General features: G+C 36.0%; 1 protein-coding gene across 1 annotated transcript; it reads right to left on the reverse strand.

Annotated features, from left to right (window-relative positions):
* Positions 1 to 15,952: 15,952 nt before the first annotated feature.
* LOC126616660 (probable protein phosphatase 2C 6) lies at positions 15,953 to 20,160 on the reverse strand. The gene is made up of 5 exons (XM_050284741.1): positions 19,726 to 20,160; positions 18,495 to 18,884; positions 17,285 to 17,402; positions 16,964 to 17,187; positions 15,953 to 16,887 (listed from the first exon to the last, which is right to left on the reverse strand). The coding sequence occupies exons 1-5, from the start codon at positions 20,005 to 20,007 to the stop codon at positions 16,273 to 16,275; spliced, it is 1,629 nt and encodes a 542-aa protein (XP_050140698.1). The 5' UTR covers positions 20,008 to 20,160; the 3' UTR covers positions 15,953 to 16,272.
* Between the last annotated feature and the right edge of the window lie 1,102 nt (positions 20,161 to 21,262).

Here is a 21,262-nt window from a genome sequence, read left to right on the forward strand (position 1 = left end):
AGGGAATCATCTATTACCTTGAAGGAATTTCGTGCTCAACTACTTGGTGCTGAAAAGGAAATTGAAGGAGAAATGAATTTGTTGTCTCAAAGTATGTCTGCTCTCTATGTTCAAGGTGCTAATTCTAGTACTACTATTGGTATGGGTTTTGGTTCTAACATGTACAGTCAGGGGTATCATCTGGTGCATCTTCTTCTAATCTTCAGGGACATAATCACATTATTGCTAATACATAGGGAATTATTGTACAACAGCCATATGGTTCATCTACTCATCCATCTATTACCCTTGTGATTCTCATACATTCTATCCGGATACATCATTACCTCATCTCCCTGGTCAAAATGCTCAATCTTTTGGTTATGGTCTTGTGAGTCATTCAAATTCTGGAAATCAACAAGGTTTCAGCCTCAATATTCTAATAATGGATATAGATCTTATAACGGGGGTCAATACAAAGGCAATGGAAGCACTTATAGAAACAACAATGGCTTTAGAGGAAAAGGATACAACAATGGTAATTTTTACTACTTAGGTGGATCGAGACAAGCTTATAATGGAAATGGCTTTCGAGGCCTGATCCGATCTTATTGAAAGATATGCCTCAATTTCTAAATCTCGAGTGAATCACTTAAAGACTGAATTGCATACGATTTAGAAGGGTACATATACATACAGTATTGATAAGTACTTGCTGCGATTGAAAAACATTAGGGATCAATTAACTGCTGCAGGGTGAGAATGATATCATGATTGCTGGTTTGGCTGGTTTACCAAATGAGTATGCTGTTATTAGAATTGTTATATTGGCAAGGGAATCATCTATTACCTTGAAGGAATTTCGTGCTCAACTACTTGGTGCTGAAAAGGAAATTGAAGGAGAAATGAATTTGTTGTCTCAAAGTATGTCTGCTCTCTATGTTCAAGGTGCTAATTCTAGTACTACTATTGGTATGGGTTTTGGTTCTAACATGTACAGTCAGGGGTATCATCTGGTGCATCTTCTTCTAATCTTCAGGGACATAATCACATTATTGCTAATACATAGGGAATTATTGTACAACAGCCATATGGTTCATCTACTCATCCATCTATTACCCTTGTGATTCTCATACATTCTATCCGGATACATCATTACCTCATCTCCCTGGTCAAAATGCTCAATCTTTTGGTTATGGTCTTGTGAGTCATTCAAATTCTGGAAATCAACAAGGTTTCAGCCTCAATATTCTAATAATGGATATAGATCTTATAACGGGGGTCAATACAAAGGCAATGGAAGCACTTATAGAAACAACAATGGCTTTAGAGGAAAAGGATACAACAATGGTAATTTTTACTACTTAGGTGGATCGAGACAAGCTTATAATGGAAATGGTTCTTGGACAGGCAACACTGAAACAAGAACAAATATTGTAATTGAATGACAAATCTGCAATAAGAAAGATCACACATCTGCCAATTGTTTTCATAGAAATACAAACACTCTCACTACTGGTTTTGTGGTTGAATGCCAAATTTGTGGTAAGAAGGGACACTTTGCAGTTGATTGTTTTCATAAAGGGAATTACTCTTTTCAATGACAGCCACCACCACCATCCTTATCAGCTATGAATGCATAACAAGCAACTCAATTTGTTCCTCAGGATTCATGGATTGTAGATTCAGGTGCCTCCTATCTTATGACTGCTGATATATCTTCTTTGACTCAAGTTGTTCATTTCCAAGGATTTGAGAAAAAAACCATTGGTAATGGTTCTAGTTTACCAATTCAATATACTGGTTCAACTATAATTTAAACTGATAATCATTCCCTTAGTCTTAACAAAGTTCTTTATGTTCCACACATTGCAAGGAGTCTTCTTTCAGCTAAACAACTGTGTGTGGATAACAAAAGTTGGTTTATATGTGATGAATCTAATTTTTATGTGAAAGACAAGAAGACAAGGGAGGTAGTGTATCACGGAAAAAGTAAGCCAGAAGAGTTGTTTCATATACTTGTGATTCACAAGTCAAGAGGTGTACAATCTGTTGCAAATGATCATGTTGCTTGCTTGGAAAAAAATGGTGAAATCAAGTGTTTGGCATCAAAGGTTGGGGCATTCTGCTCATGATACTATGTTTGTAATGTTGAAATAGTCTAGGGTAATACATAGTTTAGATGATTAACACACTACTCGTGCTTCTTGTATTCAAGGGAAAATGTCAAAAATTCCATTTCCTATTAGAAATGACAGATGCTTAGTTCCTTTTGAGAAGGTACACGCTGATATTTAGGTTCCATCTCCTGTAAAATCCTTATAAGGATATCGATATTATGTACTTTTTGTGGATGAATATACAAGATTTGTTTGTATATTTCACATGTGCAATAAGTCAGATGTGTATGCAATCTTTGTTAAATTCTACAATTTTGTTCATACTCAATTTGGGATGTCAATCAAGGGACTTCAAACAGATGGTGGAGGTGAATACACCAGCAAATGTTTTACATCCTTTTTGGTTGATAAACGTATTATGCAGTTTATTTCTTGTCCCTACACTCCTCAATAGAATGGAGTATCTTAGAGGAAACATATACACATAGTAGAGATTGCACTGACTCTTCTCAATGCTGGTAGTCTATCCACAGAGTTTTGGTATTTTGCCTGTTCTCATGCAGTGTTTCTAATCAATAAAATGCCATGTAAAACTCTGTCATTTAAGTCACCATATATATTATTATATAACAAGGTTCTTGAGTTGCAATCTTTGAAGATTTTTGGGACAATAGTTGTTCCTTGGATAAGACCTTATAATGTCAATAAGCTACAATTCAGATCGAAAATGGGTACCTTCTAGGCTATGCAATGGGATACAAAGGGGTCATATGTTATGATATGTAGACTAAGAAATGCATTATATCAAGGCATGTTATATTTGAAAAGTCATTGCTTCCTGCAAAATTGGGTTTATCTCACATAAGTGATCAGTCTGTGAATGATGGTTCTCAACCTTCACATGTCATTGTGCCAGTTCCAATACCATTGCAAAATTTAAGTAATCAATATAGGAATAAGAATAGTGCAGCCTCACATCCAAATGCAATTCATACTACTATTTCTGGAACATCACTGAATGATACATCATCTATTAATTCTGCAACTCATCATACACCATAGTTTCAAAGCTCTAATTCTTCATCAACATCAGCAAATGGTCTTACTCTTTCCCCTTCCAGTGATACACCTCATTTGCTTTCTGTTCTCAATCTAGCACAACTCCAAGTAATACTACCATTCTCTGAATCATCTTCTGGAACTGATTCTTTTACTATTCCAGTGCATCATAATAGGCAACATGGTATCCAAACTCGATTTCAAAAAGGAGCAATTTCCATAAAATAAATTATGCAACTTATCTTACTACATTGCCTGAGTTAAGTTCATTACAGCTTATGGACTATTGTTCTAGTGAAACTTGCTGTGATACATTTTCTGGTGGATTCTCATTTATAGCTGATATACAAGAAGTTGAGGAACCAAAAATGTTTTGAGCTGCATCAACCAAATCTGAGTGGCGATTAGCCATGCAAGAAGAATATAATGCTTTAAAAACTCAGAGGACATGGGTTTTGGTTCCACCTCCATCTCATAGAACTATAATTGGAAGCAAATGGGTGTACAAAGTAAAAAAGAACCCTGATAGCTCAATTTCAAGATACAAAGCGAGGTTAGTTGCACAAGGCCACACACAAGAACAAGGATTGGACTATTCTGAAACATTCAGTCCATTTATAAGACACGCTTCATTGGGGATTATTCTAACTCTTACTGTTTAATATGGATGGAACATGAGACAATCGGATGTTAAAAACGCCTTTTTACATGGTGATCTTGAGGAAGAAATTTATATGATGCACCCTCAAGGATTTATGGATTCCTCTTGTCTAGATTATGTGTGTAAGCTTGTCAAGTTTCTCAATAGGCTAAAACAAGCCCGGAGAGCATGGAATTTGAAGTTCACTAGCTATCTTCCATCTCTGGGATTCAAAACCTCATTGTCTGATACTAGCCTATTTTTGAAAGTTGATGAAGGTGATATTATTCTCCTCTTATTCTATGTTGATGATATGATACTCACAGGGTCTAGTCCTGCAAAAATTCAAGCAGTTATACAAGATCTTGCAGCAGTTTTTTGTTATCTCAAAGACATGGGAAGATTAACTTTCTTCCTTGGTCTACATATTCAATACAAAGAAGATGGTTCACTGGTTATCAATCAGTCTAAATATGCAAAAGATTTATTGAAGAAAGAATGAATGGAGACTTATAAGCCCACATCCACACCATTCAAGCCTCATACACAGCTATTTGAGAAATAGGGTATTCCATTATCGGATTCTAGCCATTATAGAAGCTTGGTGGGGGCTCTTCAATATCTGACCTTTACTAGGCCTGATATTGCACATGTTGTCGACATCTCATGACATTTCCAACTGATCTTCATATGCATCTTGTCAAACGCATCTTACAATACTTGAAAGGCACACTTGACTGTGGCTAACATTATAAAAATAGTTCAGAGTTCAATCTTACGGCCTATTCTAACTCGGATTGTGCTGCGAATATTAATACTTGAAGGTCGATTACCGATTTTGTGATTTACTTGGCATGTAATCCTATCTCATAGCAATTTAAAAAGCAGTCTATAGTTTCACGTAGTTCTATAAAGGCTGAGTATAAAGCCTTAACACACTTTGTTGCTGGTCTATTCTGGATTCAGTCTTTGTTTCAAGACATGAATCAGGTACTTTCAGTTCCTCCATTGTTACACTGCGACAATTTGAGTGCCTTAGCTTTAAGCTCTAATCTAGTTTTTCACTCTAAGATCAAACACCTTGATATTGATTATCATTTTGTTCGAGAGAAAGTGCAAAGAGGAGATCTTGTTGTTCAATATATACCTACCAGGGATCAAGTTGCGGATGTATTTACAAAAGGGTTCCTTAGTCCAATATTCTTGAGGCATTGCAGAAATCTTGGCCTTGGCATTTCAGAACAGCTTCAGGAACATGGTTAATTCAAACTTTACTTGGTTACTCCAAGCTCAGTTTGAGGGGGGAGTAATAATTGATATAATTGTAATGACACTTGGCATTGTTTTAGTGAAATAGTTTGTTAATATAGTTGTGGTTAGTTGTGGTTGTTAGAAGGGTATTGTAGTAATTGTGACATGTAATGGTTTGGCTATATAAGGAATTGGCAGCCTTTACTGTAAAACAAGGTTGTAATACATTCAATCAAAAGAATCATTTGCTCTCTCTTCTTCTCTCTTTTCTTCGCTCTCAAGCTTTATCTTCAACTGTCAATAGTAAGATTATATATAATTGTCAAAATTATAATCATATTGATAAGCTTACTGTTAAAATACAGAATGATATTCTTATTGTTACTATAGACTTACCCATTGATATAGGACATATACTAATACTTCATTTTTCATATAGGGAATGGATCGTCAACAACAGTCCTTGGCAAGATAGCTAGCTAGAGATTAATTTGTTATATATAATTTCCATAAGTTGATGAAACCTTGCCAGCATCTTGGAAATGTTCCTTTGGCATTCCAAACTTACATAACTCTTGCAAGAAAAGGAAAAGAAAAGTGTTTTTAATTGATTCCAGTTTGTGCATTTTCACCTGGTAATACTTGGTGGACCCCTGGAAATAGATGCAGCGTGATCAATTGCACGATTGGCATCTTGAAAAAAAATAATTAAAATTTCAATAGCAGCCTAAACAGGAGATGGCTTCACCAGGATTCAAGGGGAGACACAAAAGAAAAGGCCTCTTCTCTCGATCTCCTTCTATTTCTCTTACTTTTAGTGGTTTCAATCAAGTGTGTTTCCACATTAGATCTATGCATTGAAAAACACTTGAAGGCTTGTCAAAACAGAAAATACTATCTCATATATACTTTTTTCTTTAACGTAGCTAGTTCAGCCCCACGCACCACCACAAGAAATGTCAGTGTGTTTGTACGAAAGACTTGCAAAATATCTTTACTTCTTATTTCTTACCCTCCGTTTACTCAAAAATCAACTCTATAAATGCTGTGGCCAAAAGGACTGGAACAATAGGGTAAACTTTAGAGTTTGTCTATCACACCACGTATATATGTTATTGTTATTTATTGATATGTCCGTGTTATAATAGTTTGAAGATTAATAGTATCACGTAATTGTGTGATGTGACATGCTAAAGAGCATATCTAAGGGGTAGCCATTGCTTAACAAAGTTAGATTATTCCATGTAGGAAAACCATATCACTAACCGAGTTAGCAACTAGCAATACAAGGTCAGTTGTTACTTCTTCAACTTAGCAAATTGACTCCCGTAATATATTATATTCAAAAGTATTTGTTTAATAAAGAGTTTGGAAATAAAATTTGAACTCCAAGATGAAGTTAAGATGTTAATATTTGAAGGTGAAAGATAAAATTTGAAGAATTGGTTGAAGAGTGGATTGGAGTGACAATTTTTTTTTATTTTTTATTTTTATTTTTTGAACAAAGGATCAATTGGAGTGACAAATTTAAAAATTAGCATAAAAATGCCAAATGGGTTAGTAAATGACACTTTTAAATAAAAAAAATTCTAACACTCTTCTGGAGATACGCTAATATCAATATAATCTCTATGCCCTATATGCCGGGATTGACCTAATAATTAGCTAGGCCATCTGGGTGTGCACAATAAATTCTATATTTGACGACTGTTGTGAAAATTAAACGAAGTTTGGTGTTCAACTAGCTAGTCGCTTATATACACCCTACTACCATTATTCTAAAACGAGCCATAAGAATAATTCATCTCTGCTGGTACTACTAATAACTTATAATAAACAAACCGAAATGGAGATGCAGGAGATTCAAGAACAAGGTGTTTTCTGGACATATTTGTTTCAAAGTTATTACATGCGACTTAAAATTGATTCAGAATAAAAAGAAAATTAATTACACAAGTACAAGAGAAAGACTGTTGATCCTGTTGCTGCAAGTAAATACTGCAGTTGTATGTGAAATCAATAGTGCAAATGCATAATAATGGGTACCGGTTCTGCAGGCCAATTGCGATATGAAAGAGCTAGAAATTTAATTCAGCAGAGGAAACAAAAGGAAAAAGCATCAGCCAGCAGTAATGAATGAAGTAGAAAGTCGGAGGAAGGAGGATAGAACCTTGCATGGCACAAGGAATATGCAATTATCGTGTTATTTCGTGTCAACTAATAAAGATAAATTTACCCATAATATTATATAATTAGTATGAAACGTCACGATTATAATATTTATGTCACGTAAGTACTTAAAAATAAGAGGAGAGGTGGGAAATGGAATTTTAGGGCAAAATAAATGGATGGATAGCCGTATATTTGGGACTAGAATTATCCCTTCTTATTTCTATTCCCTTCCATCTCATTCTTTCACACTCTTTATTTTATATTTCTCTCTTTACGAAAAATTAATATAAGATGTTGATATGGCTTGACCGTTCAAATAGGAAGGAATGAAAGAATAAGAAGAAAAAAATATAAGATGTTGATGTGACTTGAGCGTTCAAATAGAAATAGAGGAAAAAATAGAAGAAAAAAAAAGAAAAAAAAATAAGAGAAAACCCTTCTCTGTATATTTGTTACTTTTTTTATTTCTTCTGCATCGATCTCCTTTCTGTAATTTCAACAACAACAAACAACAAAGATTACACGCAAAGCCTTAAATGTGGAATAATATTATTGCTTTTTCATGCTTTGCCCTTGCTGCACATGTCACCAGCGTTGGCTAAACCCTCTGATCTTCGCTCATCGCTGACACCTGTGTTTTCCTTGTTTGTCTCTCTTTGTTGGATTCGCTGGGTCTTCGGCATCATCATGCATGCCCCATGTGGATAGATGTGGTTGTGGCTGCCTTTTCACTTTTCAATATTATTCACTTTGTAAATAGTAAATATATACTATTAAACACACACACACATACTCACACACATGTGGATAAAAAGATCTTGATAGACAGGTCAACAGAATGAAATGGCATCCTCTTTTTAATGTTAGGGTTAAAGAATTTTAAGGCTCAAAGTATAGTTGGCACTTGGCAGTGTTCTTTTAGATTTATGTACAGGAATGTTTACGTGAGAATCGGAATGACCAATGTGTCGTAATCAAAGCCTTGCTAAGATATACGCATCTTACGTTACTGAACACCTATAGATAACACTCTCAAAATTTAACATCTTTACTAAACCGCACTAGTAAGTTATCTTTTTAGATTGAAGAAATTAATGGATATGCAGATATGCTAATATACGTACGTAGCCAACATGTGAGTATTGTGTTGGAATTTTTGGATTGCCGGGCCCGGCCCGCTCTAACGACACTGATATTGTCCTCAACTTAATCACCTGCCCAATTCATCAGGTGTGAAGTTTTACCACAAAAGGCCTCAGTGTTAGTTAGAGTGGGGTAATACTATTTAAACCCCTTTGGTTTTCTTCACCCCACCGATGTGGGACAGTTTTAACACTCCCCCTCACGTGTAACCTCATTTAGTGGTTCACACGTGGAGATCCACATCGGTAATTGAAACTCAGAGGTCGGCTCAGGTTAGGCCCACTTGTGTGAGTATTGTGTTGGAATTTTTGGATCGTCGGGCCCGGCCCGCTCTAACGACACCGATATTGTCCCCAACTTAATCACCTGCCTAATTCGTCAGGTATGAGGTTTTACCACAAAAGACCTCGGTGTTAGTTAGAGTGAGGTAATACTATTTAAACCCCTTTGGTTTTCTTCACCCCACCGATGTGGGACAGTTTAACACTCCCCTTCACGTGTAACCTCATTTAATGGTTCACACATGGAGATCCACATCGGTAATTGAAACTCAGAGGTCGGCTCAAGTTGGGCCCACTTGTTTTCAATTGGAACTCAGCGGTCGTCTCTTTATTAAGAGCTCAGACTTGTTTCATGTGAGTATTGTGTTGAAATTTTTGGATCGTCGGGCCCGGCCCGCTCTAACGACACTGATATTGTCCCCAACTTAATCACCTGCCCAATTCGTCAGGTGTGAGGTTTTACCACAAAAGGTCTCGGTGTTAGTTAGAGTGGGGTAATACTATTTAAACCCCTTTGGTTTTCTTTACCCCACCGATGTGGGACAGTTTTAACATTCCCCCTCACGTGTAACCTCATTTAGTGGTTCACACATGGAGATCCACATCGGTAATTGAAACTCAGAGGTCGGCTCAAGTTGGGCCCACTTGTTTTCAATTGGAACTCAACGGTCGTCTCTTTATTAAGAGCTCATACTTGTTTCCTTCCGGATGGTGACAAGCTCATTGGCTTGCACACAAGCTCGCCTCACGTGTAACCTCATTTAGTGGTTCACACATGGAGATCCACATCGGTAATTGAAACTCAGAGGTTGGCTCAAGTTGGGCCCACTTGTTTTCAATTGGAACTCAACGGTCGTCTCTTTATTAAGAGCTCAGACTTGTTTCCTTCTGGATGGTGACAAGCTCATTGGCTTGCACACAAGCTCGTTGGCTTGCACGGGCCCGCAACCATAGGCTCTGATACCATGTTGGAATTTTTGGATCGCCGGGCCTATCCCGCTCTAACGACATCGATATTGTCCTCAACTTAACCACCTGCCCAATCCGTCAGGTGTGGGGTTTTACCACAAAAGGCTTCGGTGTTAGTTAGAGTGGGGTAATACTATTTAAATCCCTTTGGTTTTCTTCACCCCACCGATGTGGGACAGTTTTAACATATTGCCCCTAGGAATTTTTTAGCCTTAACGAGAGACACTTCCACTAAACGAGTTCACCATCACTGGACTTTCCGGCCCCAAACACCACGAACTGATCTTGTTTCATATCTCTTTCTCCCCAACGAGTGACCATATGAAATTTAACCAGGTATTGAGAGAGAGATTTAAAAGTCTCACCCACTCCAACAACTCTTTGGTGTAGGGATGTCTACTATGAACTATTTTATATACATGCTTAAGATAAACAAAACTTTAACGAAAAGCTCATAGTACTGTTCACTTTAACGAAAAACTACATTTTTACACTAAAAAATCAATCATTGTACTATTCACTTTACCATTTATTTTGTCATTATCGTTAAAACTCAAACTTTCAAACATTTTTCATTAGTTTTCCTTAAGATAAAAGGAAAACACAAAGATTGTAGAAGCCAGAAGGAGAAAACCCCACATACACACAGATTGTGAATTTATGCAAGAATCAACAGTATAATGGGAAACAATGAAATATTTGAAGAGAACATCCAAAATTTACCATCCAAAATAATTGAAGAGAAGTTTTCCAAAAATAATAATAATAATAATAATAATAATTGAAGAGAATATCTCACATCAGATAAAAGGAAAACACAAAGTTTGTACAAGCCAAAAGGAGAAAACCCCCACATAGCTAAAAAGTTCTGTCGAGTCCATCCCTACAGGTGATGCAATCAATGCTCAAATTACTTGCTGGAGCTTGGAAGCCCATATATACACCTATATATATATTTTCTGTCAGCAGTATCAACATGTACAGGGAGGCACAGAATCAGAAATGATCGATGATTTACACAAGCAATCCTTTCAACTCTTCTGTCCCAATGTACCTTGTGTGGTCCTACTACAAACCCTAGCACGTGTGTGGGTACACATATGGCTGTTTTCTTCTTTTATTCTTTTAGATTAAGCAGCTCTGCTAACTTAAGTCGTCATTAGATTAGATGGATCATCAGAATCTGAGCATGCAATAACAGTAGTGCTCAATCATGTTAACAAATTAAATAAAAAGAAAATTAGAAAGAATGATCACAGTACGTTTGCGTATTGTCTTACGTACTTGCGTATTGTCCCAACTACACATCAAACAAGAACATATCTAATTGTATCAACAGATTTATAACCTACTTGGTTAAAAATATTTATTTTTATACCCGAGGATATAAGTGTGATTTCTCATATAAGCGTGATTTTCTCTCCCATTATCGCTGGTAAAGAAACAATATCCTAGTAACTGGTGCGTTTCAGTAGTTTACACATTTATATTCATATCGTCTTTATGTTAACTTACAAGTTGATCAAATACAAAATGATGTAAAAGTAATAAGGGTAAACTACATTTTGCACCATCAAGTTTGGTTTAATTGCATCATCATACCTATTTTTAATATATTGCAATGTCATATACAAATTTATGTTTTAGTTGCAAGGTCATGCATTCGTTAGTTAATCTATTAAATTGACCGCTAAGTGATGATGTGACAAGCACGGAACTCAAAAGGAGAATTCGTGCCATGTTGCTAAAGCGATGATAGTGTGGGTATTGATCTGGGTGGGATGGTGATTTTAGCGGATTCAACGGATTCTGGCAGCAGAGGAGCGAAGCGGATTTGCAGCAGTATACTGCGGTGGGGTTTGCAACAATCAAGTAGCGCTTCGGTTTGCGGCAATCAGGTGCGGGCACGGAGAACTGATCAGATGGTAGAGTGTGGTCATCAGATCTGAAATGATTGAAACCCTTATCGTAAGTTGTGAAATTTTTAGGACTGGGGATTTTCATTCATGGTCGACTAAAAATTCAAACCCTAAATATGATTTGTGATTTGGTGGTGAAGGGTTTAAGGTCTGCCCTTAAATCATAACGACACATCAAATAAAAATACATATTATGCATGGATAAGGCTATATACTATAGTGATCTAAATATTATGTATGTTGTCAAACTATAAATCACAAGGACAAATTAAATAAAAATACACTTTGATCAGTCACTCACAGGTGAAATATCATATCAAGTAGTCAATAAAAAGATTCTATTTCGTTCATGGCTTCACCAGTATACCATTATTCACTTTGCATCATGCTTTGCAGCATGATATGCCAGCTGAGGTGAAAAGGCATCTAGGTTAGAAACAAATCACTAGAAAACAATAGTATTTAATATGCAGGCCAAAGATAGAAACACTAGCCCCCGACCCCTGTATGCACTATTTAGCTCTATGTGGAAATCAGTGTGAAAAAAAATGAATTAAGGGGCCCTGAAGATCCTATGTCTGCTCGCACAAGACGAGAAAATACTTCACAATTTGCAGCTTTTTTCTCTCCAAATTTCATTCCCAGATATATATATATATGTGGAAATCACACATCAGAACTTTTCTATCCACAATTTCTCTTGCCTTCATTTGTTATAATGTTCTTTTGATCAACAACAATCGGTAACTTCTCGAGTCCTGATATCAATAAAACGGTGAGTAACCATAAATATTTAGTCATCAAGTAATTACAAGAACGAGACTGATGTATTATAATACTAAGTATCTTTTGATTATCAACGATTGGTCAACTATTCTTTTATTCTTGAGTCTTGTTACCGAATAAAACGGTGATTAATCGTAAATATTTAATCATCTAGTGACCAAAAGAACGAGAATGATGCATTATAATACCAAGTACAATTTTTATTCCAACTTTGTGCTTCAGGGAAGGGGGTGGGGTGTTGGGTGTGCGTTTGTTACAAGAGCATGCCTTTACATGATTAATGAGTTTATAGCATACAATCATGCTCCTGCCTGCAGAGGAATCTTCCGTCTTTAACACTGTTGAGCACAGTTACAAACAGTAATAAACAAAGGATAAAACGAAGGTGGCAGCACTGAAAAAACAAAAGAGCATAAGGTTTAAAAGATGCGAAGAAGAAAGAAGAAAAAAGTCACAGAAACCAACATATGGATCATCAACTACATTCAGAGACCTTGTCTCTCTCTTTCTTGATGACTAATCATTGTTGTTTCCATAAGAAATGCTAAGGAGATTATCTTAAATTAAGGCTTTTCATAGATTCTCACGCTATTAAAGATGGGCACGATTCGGTTTGATGCGATTTTAAGTGCAGTTTTGGAGCTAAAACCGAAATAAAACCAAACCGTTTGATTCGGTTTTGTGTGGTTTCAAACGGTTACGGTTTGGTTTCAAACGATTATGGTTTGGTTTCAAACCATTTACATACAAAATGCAAAAAAAATCTCTTTATCTTCCTCTTTCTCTCTCTCTTCCCCCTCCCCCCCCCCCCCCACCTCTTCTCAACACTATTAGTAAATATACAGTTTAAAACCTTATTTCAAACATTGTTAAACATTTCCTGGATGTAAACTATCAAATATTCACATTCACAATTGAGCAGTTTCAAAGAATCAAAGGAAAAATTAGAAATGGAAATTTAAAATCACGAGTTCAACAAGCAAAGCTATTTCTAGGTGTGTAGAAGTGCAGCAAATGTAGAAACACTGCTGTAGGTTTACAGCAAGAACGTAGAAAACTAATGCAGAGATATATTTGTGGAAGTGACAATCTTTCATTCCTTCATTTGTTGTATATATAGATACATGTCTATCAACTATACAAAGAGTCGTAACGGGATCATAATCTGATAATTACAACATAAGTGAGTAAATCAAATATGTAACAACCCAAGATAAGGTTGCTAAGTACTACGCTAACAAGGTGGATAGTAATTGCTGCTTAAGCTTTGGCAATGAGAATTACATTGCTCCCCATTCTTATGCGCAAATTAAGTTGATAAGGATTCTGCAGTTACTTCCCAAATGTAAGTTTTAAACTTTGACTTGATCACTTCATTGGACTGTTTTGTAGCTTTACTCTTGCAATTATATTTTGCAGATCCAATGCTAAAGTTTGGTTTAACCATAAACAATATTCATCTCGTTTGGATATTTAATAAAATGTCTTTTAAATATTTGTGGTGTGGTTCGGTTTCGGTGAGATTTTCAAAAGTCAAAACCAAAACTAAACTGTTTTCTTACACTGCGGTTCGGTTTCAAACCGAAACCATTTCAAAACCGCAAACCCAAACCGTTCGGTGTGGTTTAATTTGGTTCCTGTTTCAGTTCCAAGTGCCCACCCCTACCCACCACCTTATGTTTTTGGCATAATTATTGTACCAACATTATAAAATATTGTGCAAAAAACATGAGGTGACAGAGAGTTCTGCTTTTAAGAGAGTCACCTTAGCTTTTTCCTATTTGCATACGTGGACGTAGCCGCATTGGGTAGAGCAAATGTGTTCTTCTTTATATATGAGTTTGAATTATTATTTTTTCCGTTTAGATTAGTGTAAAGTAAAAAATTACTTGTACCGAATATAAAAAAATATAAAATTATTGTTACTCTTGTTAGTTCCTGGGTTTTAAGAGAGTCACTTTAGCATTTTTCTATTTGCATATGTGGACGTAGCCACATTGGTTAAAGCAAATGTGTTCTTCTTTATATATGAGTTTGAATTATTTTTTCCATTTAGATTAGTTTAAAGTAAAAAATTACTTGTACCGAATATAAAAAAATATAAAGTTATTGTTATTCTTGTAGTTCCTTTCAAATCACAAAGGGTTTTGTCCAAGCTATCATAAATATGTTATTTTGGCTAAGTTTATATGGAATATACACAAATGAACCGTTTTCAAACTTTTAACAGAAAATGGAATGTAAAGTACACTAAATTGACCCTAATTTATATAGGATTCGTTGTCATTTTAATATTTATCTTGTTCTATTCTCGATTGAAAGTTTGTAATCGGTTGTATTTGTATGTTTTACTCAAGTTTAAATGACTCCACCCAATTCCATCAGAGTATGAATCAAAATTGCAAATGAGTGAATTATTCTCTTCAGCACAAAGGAGATGGACCATGGAATAAAACCCATAATTGTACCTAAATCCATTACGGTATCAGCATCTTTGCTTCATTTGAGAGGCCTTTACTACCCCCATTACAAAAAGGGGTGGTGAGGAATGATGTCTCGACTAGGGGTGATTTGGTTCGGATCAGATCGGAAACAAACATTTCAGTGCCAATTCAAATATAGAATCAAATATTAATTTCATTTCGGAATTTTAGATTATAAGAAGTTATCGGAAATTTTGGAATCGGTTTTATATTGGAATTTTTGAACATAATTCATAAATTCTACAATTTGCAAGATTTTGAAAATTTTCAAACTTTTATGTATCCATCATTTTTTTTTTTTTAATTTTTGTTATATTTGTTGGCTGTTACGTGTGTGTATGTCATAAAATCATATTAGACAAGATAAAATTGTACGTTTGGTTATACTCTTCATTTTTAATATATGATAGTATGATTAAATATACTAAATACTAAATAAAGCATATCTAAACATGATAAAATAAGAATATGCATAATTTTTTTATAATACTAAGCTTGAGAAATTTTGGATTAGAATGTTGAAATTCTCAGATCAATAGATACGCCATACAAATTTTTCAGAAATGTTCCGACTCTAGATGGAAATTTTTGGTACGGATTGGAATGTCCAATCCCACATGCAACCCGTAACAGTTATGGCAACAACAATCGACATTTGACCTACCCTCCCAAATAATCTTTCAGCCAAAATAAATAGCACCTATTCCCCCAGCAAATATGGACGGTGAGGTGCTTCAATAGAATTAATACTCTCCAAGTGCATTAATGTATTCACCCAAAGAAACATATAATTAATTGATTCGAAAATTCTACCATGCTTCGTATAACATGTTTGTGATGAATGTAGTGTATAATGCATGCTAGAAAACTCTTTTAAATCGTGAAAATTCTACTATGCTCCTGTGAATGGCATGCGCCGAATATCAACAAGCTGATTCTTGGGCTGTGCATTTAAAAGCGTGAAAATTCTACTATGCTCCGGTGACTTTCATAGTCCAGTATTGGTTTAGGTCTAAATATGCAAGGAAGCAACAAGGGGAAAAGATTAAAGAGCCAATGAAGGAGAAAAATAGGGATACAAATAATCACGAAAACAAACGAGGAAAGCGTTGTGGTTCGCTATCTGTAGACAAGGTTTCAAAGTGAAAAATAAAACAAAAAGACGGCTCGATTTCACTAGACTACAATATAGTTGTTCATCCATATTCCAAAAAGCAATATCACTAACAACATCTGCATGGCCACTAGTCAACAAAAATAGAGGCTGCTTAACATATGACGGCTTACTGATACATCTAGGAAGTGTGTGATACCTGTGTGATCACTGTATCTGGCAACCTGAAACTGCCCGATTCTCTAACCGTGAATCTGAACGATCAATCTTTTGAGAAAGGAAATGTAGCTGTGTAACAGGTATCATTTATGAACTTTTTTGCTGAGATTGAAACCGGAGGAGATCCTTTCGATGTTTCATAGCCACTTTTTTCTCCAACTGGCGGCTCTTTTATCACCGGATAAGAGTCTGGGAATGCTTAACAGACTGTTAACCCGGGTAATACCTTCCAAGGCTGACCAGTCCTCGTCCTCTTTTGTTGAAATGCATTCTGCTAAACTTCTTTTAGACTGGCCCTCGAACTTCGTTGGAAGCTTTTGTTCTGTTGAATCAGATACGGGCACAATCTCATCGCAGCTTCGTATGGTACCCGAATGCTCAAGAACAACTGCATGAGAACTAGCACTTTCTGAATCATCAGTATTCTCTTCTGTTATTGCCATCCTCTCCATTGCCTCTCCGTTAATATTTGTCTCTTTATTACTCTTTGTCTCGTCATTAATCTTAATCATTTCATTAACCTTCGTCTCTTCATTAATCTTCATCATATCATTCTCTGTCACAGCCTCACCAGCTTCAGACAACTGTTCTAGAAAAAGGCATACAACGGCACAATCATCATTCTTGGAAGTAGGGTATTTGAGCCTCCAGGCTCTAACGGCACAGTCCACTAGAGCCCGGGCTGCTGTTTTATGACCGGGGGCAGAAGCTACAATTTCAACAGCCTCCTTGTTTGAAAGGACGTCCCAGACCTGTATGATGTACAATTTATTGAGCACTTTTAGGCCGCAAAAAACCAAAAATATAAAAAGGAAAGAAGAAAGATACCCCATCGGTGGCAAGAATTATGAACTCATCTCTTTCAGTAAGATGGCGATAGAAAACATCAGGCACAGAAATTAAACCAAAATCCTTCAGACAGAAATCTCCAAAGGCTCTAGCCATTGCCAAACCAGGAGAATCATTATTCGGCAACCATACACGAGCAACCTCTGGCTCATCCTGCAAAGCAAATACCCTTCCCTTGCATTGCTGGATCCTAGCAGATTCCGCTAAAAACAGAAGAGTCAATAAATTTGCATCAACGGATTTTATTTTTCTTTGCAGTCAGGTATCAGGTTTTGTACATGAGATTTGTGAGAGAGATACCAGGAAGATCTGGCTTTAAATCTACTGTCAATTGTACAGCAATCAGAGAGTTGTCTTGGTCTCTCGTTGCTAGCACAGCCCTTGAATCCCCAACATTTCCAATTACAAGATTCTGACCCTAAAACACCGTAAACCTCGAGATTAGTTTTCTCAACAGTGATAGGAAATTTCATCATACTGAGAATGTCTAGTTCAGCCTACAACCAGGACAGCTTCCAAGAAATGCCATTATGATAAGAATTCCCGTAATAAATTAATTTCAAAGAAAAGAAGAATAGAACAGACTCATAATAACGATAAAAAACTAAAAGCAATTACCGAAGGATCAGATTTCTTGTTATTATAGTAAAGAAAACAGATTATGAACAAATAAAAAAGAAAATTCTGTGTAAAAAAACTGTATAATCTCAAAGTTTCCAGAAACCTTTGGTTATAGAATGATCACTTATATGAATGATATGAAAATACAAATCATTTTTAAACTTATTTTCCAACATATTTTACCAATTTAGTTGATCATAATGTTGTGACTACGGGACAGAGGTTCAAGGCCGAAGGGGTAGAGGAAGACCTAGGAAAACTTTGGAAGAGACCCTAAGAAAAGACTTGAGTACTTGGATCTAACGGAGGACATGACACAAAACCGAGCGCAATGGCGTTCTAGGATTCATATAGCCGACCCCACTTAGTGGGAAAATGCTTTGTTGTTGTTGTTGTTGTAGTTGATCATAATGTTAATGTTTAAATGACAAACAATATTTAAATTTTTTTTCCCAAAGTTCTTGATGTTTCCCTTGATGACAAAAAGCATCAGCACATAAACTTCTTAAAACTTATGGGCCGTTTGGTATCCTTCTTAGATCCAAATATTTGTTTTTGAAACTTTTTACTAGGTAATTTAGCTACATTCATCATTTTTAAAAACTATATATTGCTTTCAAATTGAGTACCAAACAACCCCTAACTTTTCAGACATTTTTTTCCTTTTAGAAGGGGATGGTGTGATGCTTTAAGTTATCATCAACACAGTACCCATCCAAGTTTTTTTACTATCATATATTCATGTATATATGTACATACATACGCATATATGCATGTAAGCACAAGTACGTACCCATGTAAGCACACAAACACCATGTCACATACAAATACACAATGATGCATAGAAATACACGCACACACGCTTTGAGGATGTTTCATGAACAATCACCTGCTTTACCAATGTAACAGCAGTCGTGCCACTGCAGAAGCAATCGATGGTTGGATGCAATTTTAGTTCCTTGTCCATTAACTTGAAAGCCTTTAAGAATGACTTTTTTAGTGGGAGATACATGTCGGGTAGTTTTTCATTTTCCCGAACCTCCAATGATTCGCACCATTCATCATCAATGCTTGGCGACGCAGGTTCCTCCAAATTAGAGCTCCCATTCGCATTCTCAGCCTTATCGAGATTGCTCAGATCACTGTTTGAATTAGCTTTCCACTGAGTACATAGTATAAGAGGAAGAGAATCCCGAACTTTCTTAGCGACCACGTGACCAAATGGACCGTGGCCATCAAACACCCCACAAAATGTTGTATCACTTCTTGTGGCGAAATTCTACAGCAGAAACTTGCAAACAAATCAGCACAAATTGATCCCAAAAAATGAACAAGAGAAAAAATAGAGAACATTTCATATAAAGGAACAACCTTCCAAAAAGCTTTGTAATTTGACTATACTAATTCAATGACGTAGGGGAAATCAACATTTTACTGACAAATCATTATGTAGTAAAATGTAACAAATTTCAAGTATATTCTTTATCTTTTAATTGATAAAAAACGTCTCCTTAGCCTCACAGAGGTATGGAAGATTGAAGAAGGGTCCTTCCCAAGACCAGCTAAAAATAACGTAAAACGGGCAACTGAGTACGGTATGCCTACATGCAGGGCATTCATGCCGAAATTCCTCGCAAGGGTCATTCCAAAATCACACAAAGGTCAAATATATTAGTACAGGAGCTCAACTGGATTAGCAAAATCTTTGCTCTGAAGTGTGAACACAGTTATAAACAGACTAATGTAACTCACAATTAAAGTAATCCCTGAATAAAATAGTACCAATACCAACAAAAAGTGACCTAGCAACTGTACAATGGAAGCAACACCACCAATCTTTCTTCCCCCCATTTCCATAAAACCCTTTACTATTAATACCATCCTGCCAAAATATAAACCCACATTTTCCAGTTTCCACAGATTTTTTTCCAAAAAAATAGCTGCAAAAAGGTCCGTTTTTCTACTCAATCTTCCAAACCCAACTGCAAAGATACCGTAAATTTGCAGAAATGGGTTTTGACATTGGCGTCAGATCACGGTCAAACATGTGGTCACAGCTGATGATAAAGCAGCAAAACAGCAGTAAAAAGTTAGAGAGAGAAAGTGAAGAGCAAACCAACCTCCCAGACAAGCATGGCGTCCTGATTGGTCCCTTTCTTTCCCTGCTGGGTATACAAGCAGGCGACTTTGCTGCCTCCATTGCCGATCAATCTGCCCGGAATATCAATCTGATGGCCCAAATCTCCGCAACCCGCTTTCTCAGTTCCCGGCTTCTTCCTCTTCCACCGTTTCGAGCCGCCTTTGGCCTTCGGAGAAGCGTCGTCGGCGTAGTCCACTTTGCCCTGCTCCACCATATCACTCCTCTGCCCCAAGCTTTTCTGAGTCGAACAACACGAACCCATTTGGTATTCGAATTTATGCGGTGCTCCGGAAAAAAACCCAATTCGCCAAATCGGATCCGGAGATTCTTTTGTCGCAGAGATTCAATTCAAAAAATGGAGCACGGTGGAGGACGATGGGTAGGTGCACGCTTTGTCACAAGAGTCACAGAGCCATATAATTTTCAAATAAATTAAAACAGATATTAATAACATTAATACTAATATTAAAATAATTAATTTTGTTTAGCTAAAATGGTTCGTGAAATTGCCACAACCCTTACCTTGATATTTGATATTTAAAATCGATAAAAATAGTCTCTGTGATTGTCCATGTCATTTTCATTATTATGTAAAAAAACTATCAGTTTAAGGGAATTAATTAAAAAAAACCCTCAATCTAATAGACATTTCTCATTAAAATATCATAATAATTAACGGTGAACAATCTTAAAAATTATTTTTATTCATTTTAAATCTTAAAAACAAAATAAAAAGCCAATACATTTAATAAATATTCATGACAACAATGACCCATCTGCGAGAATTTGTTGACCTTCTTCAATCTTCATCCACCTTCTTTCTGTTTTTAATTCATAGTGGTTTCATTTTTTAATTTGTACCCAAAAAGATAGTCTCTTTTATTCCATTTGTTTAATTTCCACCTTTAGGAAGAACAAAAAAAAAATGAAGGAAATAAAATAAAGTTTTTGTATAAATATTTCAACCACTTCAACTGGTCCATTGCTTAACATTTAATAATCGGTTGAATCGTGTGACATGCACGAGAAAGACACCATTGAATTGTTAATACCCCCACGGCAAAATTGAAAGAGACCGTCACTTGTTTGGGTTCGTTTTCGGGATTTAATTTAATGTTTCGTATCATTTAATGTTTGGGTTATCGATCAAGTTCATCATTTTAATAACAACAATTAAGCTTTGTTCTAATAAGTGATATCAGTTGTATGAATTCTAAAAAAACTGTTGCTCTCGATTTTGCACCGAGCCTTTCGTTAACTTCAAGTACTTTATATATATTCTTAAACTCTCTTTTCAAGTTTTTTAGGTCTTCCTCTATCCATTTTGCTCTGAGTCTTTGTCTCATAGTCGTAACTTCTAACCGGAGCATGTGTAGGTCTTCAGTGCATGTTTCTAAACCACATTAACCGATTTTCTTTCATCTTATCTTCAATTGCGACCATTTATACTTTACCTAAAATATTCTCATTCTTAATCGTATCATTTCTTATGTGCCAAATACATCCTTTCCAAATTT

Source organism: Malus sylvestris, chromosome 3, assembly GCF_916048215.2.
Source record: "Malus sylvestris chromosome 3, drMalSylv7.2, whole genome shotgun sequence".
Lineage (NCBI taxonomy): Eukaryota > Viridiplantae > Streptophyta > Magnoliopsida > Rosales > Rosaceae > Malus > Malus sylvestris.

Coding starts and splice junctions, on each gene's coding strand:
- LOC126616660 (XM_050284741.1), bottom strand. CDS start 20,007: ATGGGTTCGTGTTGTTCGACTCAGAAAAGCTTGGGGCAGAGGAGTGAT. Junction 17,403..18,494: donor CTGTTACATTGGTAAAGCAG/GTGATTGTTCAT, acceptor ACGGTGTTTTAG/GGTCAGAATCTTGTAATTGG. Junction 16,888..16,963: donor TAATTCTTGCCACCGATGGG/GTATCTTTCTTC, acceptor TACATCATACAG/GTCTGGGACGTCCTTTCAAA.